General features: G+C 41.8%; 1 protein-coding gene across 2 annotated transcripts in view; it reads right to left on the reverse strand.

Moving 5' to 3' along the window:
* Positions 1 to 1,566: 1,566 nt before the first annotated feature.
* The window catches only part of SYNE3 (spectrin repeat containing nuclear envelope family member 3), a 61,034-nt gene continuing 49,224 nt past the window's right edge, over positions 1,567 to 13,376 (reverse strand). For both annotated transcript variants that reach the window (XM_054024851.1, XM_054024852.1), the window contains one exon: positions 1,567 to 6,475. In XM_054024851.1, coding sequence (XP_053880826.1) covers positions 6,278 to 6,475 — 198 coding nt within the window. In that variant the 3' untranslated portion in view covers positions 1,567 to 6,277. The remainder of the gene's footprint in view (positions 6,476 to 13,376) is intronic.

Genomic DNA, 13,376 nt, shown 5'->3' on the forward strand with positions numbered 1-13,376 from the left:
TTTTTTCAAAGGTGGAAATAAATACATCTCCACCTGAGCCAAAATAAATATTGAATGTAAAATGAATGTTGTTGCTACTTAAATTTAGTCAACTATTATTCAACAATTCCCATGATTCCCAAGCAGCCAGAAAGACTTTTCAGTGCAACCCACTGGTTTACAGAATTCCATTTGCTCCCTTTTATTTATTTGTACAACCGAGTGTTTAAGCCCTATCTCCTCTTGAAGTCTCCTTCACACTAATGGGAGTACCATGCACACACCAAGTACAAAGTATTTAATGTTCTACACATGATCAAGCTGAGTAAATTCCTGAGATCCCAGAGCACCAGTATATAACAGAGCTGGGAATTATTTTGTCTAAAGAAACACTATGTAGATAACTGCAATAGTCACTTTTTGGAGAGACTGGCTCTTTTCTGAGGACCTTAATCAACTCCAATGATTAAGTTGAGATGAATAGTGATTCTAAGATCCCTGCAATTTATGCAAAGTGATCACTGTATAATGATTAATTAGTAGCTTTATTAATTAGGTTAGTAGCTTTATTTTCAGCCAGAAATATTTGACTAGAGTAAACAGAACAGCCAGGCAAATAAGCTATTATGTGGCTTAGAGATCATGATAGCTCTGCAATCTTGGTGTTATCAGGAGAATATTACTTTTTTGTGTGTGTTCTTAGAACATACTTTTTCCTCACAAAGAGCACTGGAGAGAGGCTTATATAAATAGAATTTAATACAATCTAAATTACTGGTTGGAAATCAGAGAATATGCTATAAATAGGTATGCAGCACACGAGCAATCTTCTACCTTATTGTACTGCAGTCATGGAAAAAATTGTTGAAAGCGCCTGGCTACAGAATCAATTACAATTCATAAATTAGACTGAGGCTTTTCTTCAAAGGCTGGGGCTGAAGTCTGAACTTGGAGTGCGTGGAGATCCTACTAACTTCCATGCATGAGCAGCTGAGTGCAGAATTTGGCCCTTTGAGCCATAGTTTCAAAGGGGCATCATCCTGGCCCATCAGATAGTGGATGACATCTTGTACGCTAAAGAACTTTGGTGCATGCAGTTTTGCAAGCACAAAAATGTTAACTTGAGAACACAAAGTGAATTTGCATGCGGCCTGAGTAGTCAGGTGCTGGTCTGATTGGCATGTGCAAATAGTTCCCAAGCTCACATGTATTTAATGTAAGGGCTACAGCTTTCCTTGAAGGTGCTCTGACTCTGGATTAGCTGTAAACCAGTCAGGTAGCATGAGCACTGGAGGTGTGGCCTCTATCTTTTGCCAGGCATTTTAAGTACACTGTCAGCACTGATTCCATTCTGTGTCCAAAGCTGAAGCCCAGTTGTGAAGCATCCAGATTATTGACAGATGTCACAGATAGAGCTGTGTATAACTGATTTTTCAGGTCAGTGGCCAAACAAACAAACAAAAAATAATTTCAGGTTTACCCAAAACATTTTTTTTTTTTTTTTTTTTTTTTTTTTTACTTTTTTGGCAAATCAAACATATTGAAGAATACATTCAGGTACCATGATGTGTATTTTTTTAAAAAAAAACAACTTTCAATTTTTAAAAATAAAACAGAAGTAAAAGTCAAAATGAAAAGCTGTTTTGAATCAAAAAGGCAAAATGTTTCATTTCAAAATGCCAAAATGAAATATTTTGACTTTTTCAGAATTTTTGTTTGTTATTTTCTACTGAAACAATTAAGTGAATCCAACACACATTCATGAAAAAGTATCAGCCAAAAAGTTTTACCCAGCTCTAGTCACAGATGATCTAAGATTTTATAAAAGTTAGGACAAGAAAAACTGTCTGCAAAAACGTAGACAGAAATCTGTACCTAACGTTTGTGAGACTGCTTTTGAAACTTTGTTCCTTGGGATGCATTTTATAGATATAGGGGCCTGTTTTCTTGACACAGGAAACCAACTGTGAGGAAAACAGTCCTGCTAGGGGGAGAACTGAATCCACTTTCCTTTACCATTATTTGAGCTTTAGATCTTAATAGCAGTTACCCTCCCAAAAATCAATAAGGTAAAATCTTCTGAATTAAATTAAGAAATGAGGAAAGGTTGGGTTTTTCTCTTTTTGACCTCCCCTGCCCCCAACTGACACCCACACCACAAAGGACCTGATTTACATTTTTCTTACACCAATGTAAACTGGGAATAACTCCACTGAGAACAATGAAGTTACACTAGCATAAAACTGGTGTAAGAGAGAAATCTGAGCCTAATGCTTGAGCCGATTTCCATTAAAAACAGAGAAAGATTCACCTCTGCTATGTGATATTTGTATTGCTTAGTTTGTTTACAGAAAAACTCCAAGATTTACAGCAGAGATGTTAAAGAATAAATTCAATGCAAAACCCTAGCGGCAAAAAGGTGGTTCTAATTTAGATTTTTTTTTAAACCTGCCCCAACATTGAAACTTTAAGGTGACATGGAAGTTATTTTCATAAGACCCTCTGCATGGAAATAATTTCTTTAATGTCCCATACATTTGTATTGCCAACTCTTGTAAAATCCACTGCTGAACTCAAAAACAATCCAGACAAGAAAGGCCAGTGCCCAGAAACTCTTGGGAGATTCTGTAATTTTCATGCAAAAAATCTGACCATTTCCTCCTTGATCTTCACCTTAACTAACTTTTCCCACTTGTTATAGTTCTTTTTCTCTCCTGCTTTTCATCCTGTTTTATTTCATTTCCTGACCACAACACCCCTCAACGAAGCAGAATGTGGCTATGCTACAAACACTGCTACATCTCTATCCTGCCCCATCCCCCTTCTGGTTCTTTGTACACATTGAAATGGTTTGAAATGGAGGTGGGAGAAGCACATGGTTCAGAGCTTAGATGATTAAATTCTTGCTACACAGAGTAGAATTTGCATGGCTCTTGAACCAGCTAACTGGGGGAGAGGAGGATGTGTCTCTCTTCTCTGCTGGAAATAACAGTTGCAAAGAAGGAATTCATTTGCTGCATCACTTGTGAATTATAGTCCCTTTCCATCTGTCTCCTTTGCAAAGGAGGACACAGCTTGATGCCTTCCTTTCCTTCCTGTTTATATTTAAACCCCTTATTTGTCTTTCACAATTTCTTCTTCTTGTCACCTTTCTGCTTTAAGTCACCGGTCTCCTCTCTCTTCTCCTAGCTCTTAACTGCCAGTTTTTAATCGACATCGCTTCAGATCCTCCTCTGCTCTTCCTTCTGCTGCATTTCTCCCCTCTGGCTCTGCCTACTCTGGCGTTTTTCCTTCTAATTTCCTAGTTGACTGAAAAATGTACAAAAATAACTGTTTCCTTTTTTTTGGAGCTGGATTTCAAAATTTCAATGACATTTTTCATCAGAATTCCTAAATTTGAAACATTTTGACCAGCTCTAGCAATGATCTAGCTCCAGTGTAGGTGGGCCATGAGCAGCAGATAGCAATTTGACCACCTTGTCCACTCCACCTGCTCTGAGTGGGGTTAGACAACATGTTTGTTAGAACACCAGTATTCTTGCTGTATTAGAACTCCCACCCTTGCTGACCCTGGTGTCACTGCAATTGCAGGAAGCATGAAGAAAAATGTTTGTGTAGACAAGACCTCTGTGACAGTGAGAGCCCTCTGCAGGGGAATAGTCTCCTTAGAGAAATGGGAAAGGCCCCACCACTTGGACATTTGAAATTAGACTGGACAATGTACAATGGGAAATAATCCTGAATAGGCATAGAGATGGACTAGATCAGTGATTTTCAACATGTGGTCCATGGACCGCTGGGGATCCGCAGACTATGTCTAAGATTTCCAAATGGGTCTGCACCTCCATTCAAATTTTTTCAGGGGTCCGCAAATGAAAAAAGGTTGAAAACCACTGGACTAGAGGGACCCTAATAGAGATTGTTCTTGCATTCTATATTCTTATCGTTCATGCCTTCCTTTTTCATATCCTATTCTTTTTTCTCCCACCTTCTCTATCTGCACCCACCTTCTTACCTCTCTCCCCACACTGCTGCCTATTCCCTTCTATTCAGAACTCCTCAATATCTCCTCCCTCCTATGCTACCTTGTCCTCTCGTCCCTCTCTTTATCAAAACAAATTTTTTTTAAAGACTTTGGGGGAATCTCAGATCTGAACTTTGTTGTTTCAACTCTTCATAATTATTGACATAGTAGGCAGGGGTAACATACAACACACAGTCAACCTGTGGGACTCTTTGCCAGAGGATGTTGTGAAGGCCAAGACTATAACAGGGTTCAAAAAGAACTAGATAAATTCATGGAGGATAGGTCCATTAATAGCTATTAGCCAGGAAAGGCAGATGGTGTCCCTAGCCTGTGTTTGCCAGAAGCTGGGAATGGGCGACAGGGGATGGATCACTTGATGATTATCTGTTCTGTTCATTCCCTCTGAAGCACCTGGCATTGGCCATGGTCGAAAGACAGGATTCTAGGCTAGATGGACCTTTGGCTGTTCTTGTAATCACCATTATACTTAGTGGAATTGGGTCTGTAGTTAGTACATAATTTACATCAAATAATATAATACATGTAACTATGGGCCATATTCTACCTTTTATTTTAGGGAATTGGAGTTTTGTATGCAGAGTAGAATATGGCAGGATGTAATTAACCTCCTGTATGTTTTATGGTACAAAAAAATGTGAGTCCCACCTACAGGTATACAATAATGCGTATCCAGTATAAAATTGATACTATTTTGGGACTTGTTTGGCGAGAGACAAAAAAGTCAGTTGCTGCCACCTAGAATTCAAGTTTCATCCAAAGAAATAGCCAGGGTAGGGGAAACGAACTAAGATTTTTCGACTGACAGTATGACGAGTAGGACTCTGAGGATAAAAATGAACAGAAAAAAAGGGGGGTGAACCAAAGAAGTGCCACAAAGTATTTGAAACAATTCCCTTTCCTACCTTTGGACAAGATGCAGGCTCCAATTAGGTAAAACACCACCAGGAAATGGTTGTTTCATCATAATAATGCTGTGAACCGCATTTACGTTAAAAAGCACACTGAATGCATACATTTCTGTTACAAAAGAAGAGCTGATGAAAACAAGCACAAGACCAGGTAAAAGGATGACAATTCTCAGTGTCTCGGACCTCAGACTTTTTAAAAACTTGTAGTATAATTGTGCTTGATGCAGTTACACTATGTCAGGTTTTGTTAGCAAACCACTGCCATAACGCCTGCTAGGAAGGAATCATGTTTATTGACTGCATTTGTTAATATATTTCTGTGCTGAGACTATTTTGTATGCTGAGGCCGAGACAAGCTACATCCCACTGTCCAAATCATGGGGTCCATCCCAGAGCAATTTCTGTGCAAAAACCATTCGTGTGGATGATCTTTATAGTTTAAAAAGGGGGGACAAGATCATATTTTTCTCTCTTGCACAGTTCACTGCTACACAGAGCTTTGTACACTGTATCTGCACAAAATAAAATAAAAATTACAATTTGGTTCCAAAATCATTTCACTATAGAGTGAGGTTTAGAAAAATGCCCCATTATTTTCAGCTTTCCTTGCCCGAGTTAATCTCTCATACTTCAGGAGTGACAGAGGACAAGCATTAAAAAAAAGTTGGTAGACTGTCACAGAGAGCATTTGAATATACTGTGGGCCTGGTCTCACACCCACTGACGTCAATAGCAGTTTTTGCATTGGCATCAGTGGTGACTGAATCAAGCAATAGAAAAACTAGCTACTGATCCCAAATAGAAACTTCCCCTTTTGGTAAGGCTAAATGTTAAACAGCGTATTTAAACATGATTCCATTGCATCTCACTCTCAGAGACAATTTTTCCTAGCACGTGATTCCACAGAACATCCCTTATTTTCTCACACTCACTTTGATTTCAGTTGTAAACAACAAGAACTCAGTTTTTTAAAATACCTGCTATTCGTAGCTGAACAAAGGCAGAAGCAAAAACATTGCAGGATTAGACCAAAACAGTGGAGTTTAGATTTTTTTCATTATAGTTATATACACACACACACACACAAAATATATATATATATATACACTCATAGTATAAATATATTCATATAATATTGTAAAAATATTAATTTAGCTCTAACTGTTAATACCTGATTTATATGGACTAACCTTATGCTGCGTTTATTTGATGATGTTTCCAGTTAATCTAGTGGCCATGTTAGAAGCCCTAGATTTAAAGGACTAGCAATAGTCAAGACACCCAGGAAAAAGCAGCCTGGATGTCTAAACCAGTCACTTCTTGCCACGTGCCTGTAGAGGAGTTAAGTTGGAGGAGGGCCTTCGTATCTCAGCATCAAGTTGAAGGAGCGGGCAAAGTTGTTGGCAAACTTGCAGCTGTGGGTCTCCTCCACCAAGGGGAGCAGAAACGCCAGGAGCAGCAAGAACAGCAGGAGTATCTGCAGTGGCAGTGCTGCCCAGCACACGCGGTGCAGGAAAGGACACATCCCCCCTGGACGTCTCTAAAAGACACAAACCAAACGGGGATGACGGATTTATTGAGCATATTAACAAGAAAAATAATGACAATAATTGGGGGAGGTGCGACGGGCAGGGAGTAAAGACACCTCAAATATTTCCTAGAATCAGTGATAATGGAGGTGAAAAAGACTTTTTAGCCCATCTTATCCAGTGCAGAACTGGTCCCCGTGATATATTCCTGCATGTTCTGTGCAGTTTGACTGATTAAAGTAATGGCGCTTGAACCTCCTCTCTTAGGTTATTCCATGGGCTAATAGACCTCAGTGCTAGGAATTATTTTCTTGAGAATTATTGCTTGGCTTCACTGGAGGAAGAAAACAATGATCCTCAGGGTCAGGTTTCTGATTACTAAGCAATTATAACTCCACGTGTGCACTCCCCCCCCCCCCCCCCCGACTGCTAATTGGTCTTCTCCCGGGGAATGTTGAGGAGAAAAAGTCTATTTTAGCAGCTAATATGTCACAGCAAAATGAAAGCTTTGCTTCCTGGGAGAAGCCAAACAGCCTTAGGCTTTGTCTCGGAAGAGGAGCTTCATATGCTGTTTGTATTCATTATGGCCAGATCATTCAGAGATATGATTTGGTTTGGTCTCCCAGTGCAGTCTGATCCTTGGGCTCTCTCTGTTTATTGCTGACCTTCCCCATGGGTAGGGAAAGCAGGAGAAGGCTCCCGCATTATTACAGCCAATCCACTGTTCTTCATGCTTTGCCAGACAAATTTTATACTTCACAAGATGCAACAGAATGACAAAGAAAAGGCAGCAGCACAACAGATGGTGAAAGCTGGCTTTAACATGAAGTACCCCACGAAAGGAAGAGAAGAGCCAAATTCTGCTCAGTTACACTGGTGTAAATCGAGAATAATTCTATTGCCCGCAAGGAGTTGCTTTGGATATACACCAATGTTACAAACCAGAATTTGGGCCTGGGACTTCAGGAAATACTCATTAAAGTGGAGGGTTCCCAGTGGCAGGATTCCTGGTGATTATTAAAGATCTCTCTCAGGAAAAAAAAAAGGTTAAAAAGTAACCAAATACTTGGGTGAGGCAGTTTTTTCAGCAGGCCTGGATTTACATTGGCAGCATAGATAGTAATGATATTTAGCACCTACCCAATACCAGTCATTTACATGCTTTACAAATCTTAATTAATTAATTCTCATAACACACCTGTGAAGGGTAGTATCCTCATTTCACAAACGAGGAAACAGATAAGTTAAGTGACTTGCTCAAAGCCACAAAGGAAATCAGTGTCAGAGCTGGGATTAGAAATTCGAACTCCAGCTCTCATTTATACCTTCCTCCCACTGCATAACCAACAGACCCTGCCCTTTGAAAACACCAGCAGAGAAGATAATGTCAATAGACTAGAACATTGTCACAGACGAATGGTCTGTATTAGAAATTGTGGAGATGTTTCTCCCCCTTGTAACTAAGCTCCTCAACCTCCTGCTGCTATATATAAATGCTGGGGCATTTATAGAAATTGCCAAGGCACACAACCCAGACACAGTTTCAGAGCATGAGATAATGATTCTGTAAAAATATTCTTCTGTTACAGCTGATTTATTTCTGCTGTATCAAATGACTGATGGAGATCTAGTTATTGGATCTGGCGGATGTTGAGGCAATAGAGTGACAGGTGTTTGTTCTACCCTTTCTGACTTGCTGCATTGTGACTGGGTTAAGGCCTGATCCAAATTCCATTGAAGTCAGTGAAAACTCCCAGCCCTTTGAGAATATGTTGGGTGCTTCAGCTGCTTGTGTTCATCTTTTGCTTTCAATGAAGTACTAGAGAAAATTGGGAGTCTAAATTAAGGTGTTCCCTGAGGGAACTTCACCGTGCACAGCTGGCCTTTACACAGCAAATCAAAACTTAGTGACCCTGGTAGCATTGCAGGAGCCATTTCTACATACGGATCTACTATTCTTGATTATTGTGTCCAATGCACTAGACACAACTGGGTGTCCTTATAGGTTTTTACCTTCTATTAGTCCTACAGGCCAAACCCAAATGTCCTTAGTACACTCTTAAATAAAAGTTTTGCCCAAGGACTGAATAAAATCTGAGCTGGGAGAGGGAATTCACACCCTTACTTTGAATAGTCCCGCTGATTACAAAGGGGTTAGTCACAGAGTAAGGTACTAATAACCATGAGTACAGGTGGCAGCATCAAGTCCTGAGTGAAGTATTCAGGGTTCGGCTCTAGATTCTACAAAACAGGCTCTTCAACATCACCACACTCTCCTTGGAGCCATGTAAATCAATGGCATTTCACTAGGGATTTCTATTTTCACTAGTTCTTCTCTATTCCTGTTTAATTCTCCATTGCCACCATAATAGCCTAGTGCAGCAATGTGGTAGAGATACTTATTCTAAATTCCTGTCTTTCAGACTCCAGAGCCATGCAAAACCAGACTATGTTTACTGCTATTTGCCAACAGAGTTAGTTTTGTTTGATGGAAGATCTGAGGCAGAATTATCCTTGCCTTGTGAAGATGAAGAGTAACTCTTTCTCCCACTGTCAGAAAATGAGCACTTCTATCAGGAACAGGACGTGGCAGTACTATTCTCTCTGGCACAAGGTTTAATATCAGCATTATTAAAGGAGAGTTCCCTATAATAGTGTACAGCTCAGTGAGGGATGGACATTACAATGAGATTTTCAAAAGCACCTGAGGGAGTTAATTGACTTGTGCTCCTAACTCCCTTTGGCGCTCTTGTAAATCCCATCAGATAACTCTCCAGAATTCAATATTGCCTTATGTTTGGAGCTAATTGCCAAGCCAGCTGCTCTGCATTTGCCCTCCTAGTTATTTATTCCTGCCGGAGAGGGGGTACAGAGGCACTAGGCTTTTCCATTTGTGGCTCATCTCCACTTCTGTTGTCATCCAGCAGGTGCCTTAACAGTATCCAGGACTTCCTAGGGCATCCATGTTGCCAGTAAGTGTAGTCTCTCTCTCACTCTCTCTTGCCTGTGCCAGCTCTCCTAAGGAGGTGTAGAGGGGAGGAGGTTGCTCACTGAGGGCCAAACTCTGCTTGGTCTTCAGCAGGTGCTCAATGGTGGTGAGAAGGGTCCATGGAGCCTTCCCCTCAACTTCCATGGACTGCCTGAATAATCTTAAAGGTGCACAAAGGAGGCTAGGAGGGGGAAGAGTCAGGTCCCTACCCCTCCACGCCAGCCTCAGGGATGGAGAGAGGCGCACCCCATAAAGGGGTGTAGTAGTGGATGCACTCTCCCAGCGCATCCACAAACTCCAGCAGAAATGGCCTCTGAGGCCGGCTCCTCCATGCCCCTCTGGTGTGGTGTGGCTCCATGCTCTGCTCAAGACAGAGCTATGGCTAATAGGCATCTCTAGCCCTGACTGTCTGGAAGCCCAGCTGACAGAGCTCCGTACAATGCTTGCCAGCAGGAGTTGTGCCTTAGGGATACAAGGAACACATGAATTCTACTCCCAAGCCCGGTCATTAATTCAATGCAAGGATAAGAAACCATGGCTCAGTTTCCCCCTCTGTAAAATAGGCAATGGCCTTACCCACAGATGTGTTACAAGGCTTAAATACTGCTTGTCAAGTGCTTCAAGATCCACCACTAAACGCTGCAAAACAATACTGCCTTTCATGGCTCTGTGTATCTTACATATACTATTTTTCTGAGGTTGCCTTATTTATAAGCTAAGACTTTATTTCACTGGGGCTTTTAGTAGAGTAAGATACCACTCAATGAGACTAACAGTAGCCAAATCTGGCATTACATCTACTGTGCAAAGAGGGACTTTCACACTGGGGAAAAACTTGAGGCAAGGAAAATGAATTTACTTTGCCTGCAGTTTCTAACCTATTTCCTTGCTGGGGTTGAAGAATAATTTTTTCCTACACAGCCCAGCTTCTCCATTTTGCCTGATCATATAGCAAGGTCACAATCTTGTATTTCACACACCAGTTTGTTCTTGCTCTTGTAGCTCGAAAGCTTGGTCTCTGTCTCTTTCACCATCAGAGTGACAGCTCTGGACCAATAAAAGATATTACCTCACCCACCTTGTCTCTCTCATATCCTGGGACCAACATGGCTACAACAACACTGCAAAGAATATTTCCCTACTACTCTCCCTCTGACTTGGTTTTGATCATAATCCAGAATACAGGAGAATGTTGTGTTAATTTGTCCTAGGGACCTAAGAGATAGTAGCATCATAAACCACAGCCTGTCCAGCTAATGGTACACAACTTATCTGTGAGTTTAATGACTTCGCTGCTATCTATATGTGCCAGGCATATCAGACAAAAAAAAAAAAAGAAGCATCTCCAGAGCTGCTGTACATATCAGGGGTCCCATGGAAAAAAAAAAGATCACATAATTAAGGACTGTATCATAATGCACAGGGGGCTGAACTAAGATTACAAAAACAATATTAATTCTGGCACTTCTTACCTATGGAATGCTTGGGTTTGTAACCTTAACGTTTTTAAAATAGGTGGGTGGGGATGTGCGTGCCCATGCAACATCTGTGGGAATTTTGAAAGCTACCCAGTTCATAAGCAGACAGGCAAATCCCAGGGTTTTTAATTCCTCCAGTGCACTCAGAAGAACACAGAGTTGACTAGCCTAACAGCCACAGTCTTTGTACAAGGGTCAATTTAAAATCACAGCAAGAAACAAACCAGCAGTTTATACTCTGAGTCTCAGAAGACATATGGACGACATTTCAAAGTTTCTGCTGCAAAGTCGCTTAAAACTAAGTATGCTGCCATATGTTACTGTGACACGGATGGATTTACGACAGCTGGGTCTACAGATAGATATGGCACAACATGCACTTAGGATAATAATGCCACAGGCAAAGTGGTGGCACTGGATCTGATAGAGCAGCATTGCAGAGAAGAAAACATTGCCTTCGACAATTCTTTATACATAAGGACACACAAGTTTCTGGTTTTGAACTCACCAAGCTCATGACATGATCAATGGAAGCTGCTTTCTTTCTCTATCTTCCCCCCCTCCTTTATTTTTATTTTTTTTTTAAATTGGGGATATTTGATCCTTGATAAGAGTTTAGGAAGCAGTGGGGAAGATTAATAAACAGACGTATAGGACAGTGAGCAGCAGGTATGGTGGTGCATCCAGGAGATAACCTTCAGTGCTGCTACAAAACTGACGCCCGGTCTCCCATTAGAATAGCTCAGGGGAATGACAGAGTCCAGGGAGTGAACAGGACAGCGCACACTCTGATCACTCAAAAACCAATTAGTTCTGCAGAGAAAGTTGATTGAGATAATTAGATAACCAGGCTAGCAGGCTAGGTGGGACAAAGAGCCAATTAGCCTATCAATCCAAGTCTGATAAAAAAGAAGGAAGTGCGGGGGAGCAGGGGGGGGAACCGGGCTAGCTGAACCCAGGCACACAAGGGTACATCTACACGGCAATTACACACCTGTGGCTGGCCTGTACCAGCTGACTTGGGCTCCCAGGGCTCAGGCTGATGGGCTGTTTAATGGCAGTGTAGACGTTCCAACTCGGGCTCCAGCCCAAACCCTGGGATCCTTCCACTTTGCAGAGTCCTAGAGCCCGGGTTCCAGCCTGAGCCCGGATGGCTACACTATGATTAAACAACCTTGCAGCCCGAGTCAGCTGTCACAGGCCAGTCACGGGGTTTTAACTGCAGTGTAGACATATCCACAGAGACTTGAGGAACGGGCAACCTCTGTTCCCCTGAGGTCTTGATGAGAGGGCCTAAAGCACAGAAGAAATTGTAACCGGACAGTTGCATGGGTACTGTGGTGGTCAAGGGAAATTGGTGAAGGGAACGCAAAATAAAAAGCATTGCAAATGCACAACTTGTGGTGTCTGTGCAGTTTTTGTGGGCAAGAAGACAGGAGCAAAAGCATGCCCTGTTATAAGCAGCCAAAGATTTATCCTTGTTCTGCTGAATAATCCCAAGCAGAATTATAGATAAGGTTTCTAAACAAGATAATGTGCATTTAAACTGGTCCTATTCAAACAAGTGCCTTGAGAACCCTACCAGAGTCCAAGGTGGATGGCAGTTCTTATACAAATATAAAAAAGGTGTCTAAAGGTGCCAAAAACTGACTTTATTCTGCTTCTAGCCACCACAACTCCCTCCGGCTTCCTGCAGTTACGAGGCGATTACAATATCCCTTCACAAAATAACGCTAAGATTTGCCGTTACCGGAACAGTTCATTGGAAGTATCTTTCTTGCAAAGAAAATGAACATCACACCTTCATTCAGAACTAATTGGAACCCTCCTGGCGTCCTCAGCAGAAGGATGGGACTCAAGGACTCAATGGACATGGAAACTAAGATACCTTCTTACTCCTAGGGTGGCGTCTCACCTTAAAGACCCAGGATGGGGCAGTGTATGCAGCTTGCACTGCTGGTTTGTCTTGTGGATAAATAGGAGACTCCACTTTCTGGGCACGTACTGTAACCAGCGCTAGATCTACAAACACAGGATAGATTCACTCCCCAGAAGATCCCTTGGCAGCAGAATTAGGATGTAGTAGTAAGGTGAAGTGGTGGCTTCACTAGTGGGTGAAGCTGCCTGGCCCAGTCTCCCACTATGGGAGGAGGCAAAGCCAAGTTGATTCAGCCTTTTTCCTGGGAAGTCTCTGCTGATGGGGCTCCTATAACGTCTCAGCGAAACTGAACGCTGCCCTCCCCCATGCAGCTCTGGCCTACACAGTCGGCCCAGAAAGCAGGGATACTACCCCTATGTCCCTGGAGGGGTGAATCTATGTCACTGTTTTAAATGGTAAGAAGTCCATCTTGCTGTGAATCATGCACGTTTGGAGCATGTATTGTTGTTTGATTCCTAAACCTACAGGCTGGCCTGGGTGCATGAAATGAACAAAAACCACATAGG

Source organism: Malaclemys terrapin, chromosome 4 (genome assembly GCF_027887155.1).
Source record: "Malaclemys terrapin pileata isolate rMalTer1 chromosome 4, rMalTer1.hap1, whole genome shotgun sequence".
Classification (NCBI taxonomy): Eukaryota; Metazoa; Chordata; order Testudines; family Emydidae; genus Malaclemys; species Malaclemys terrapin.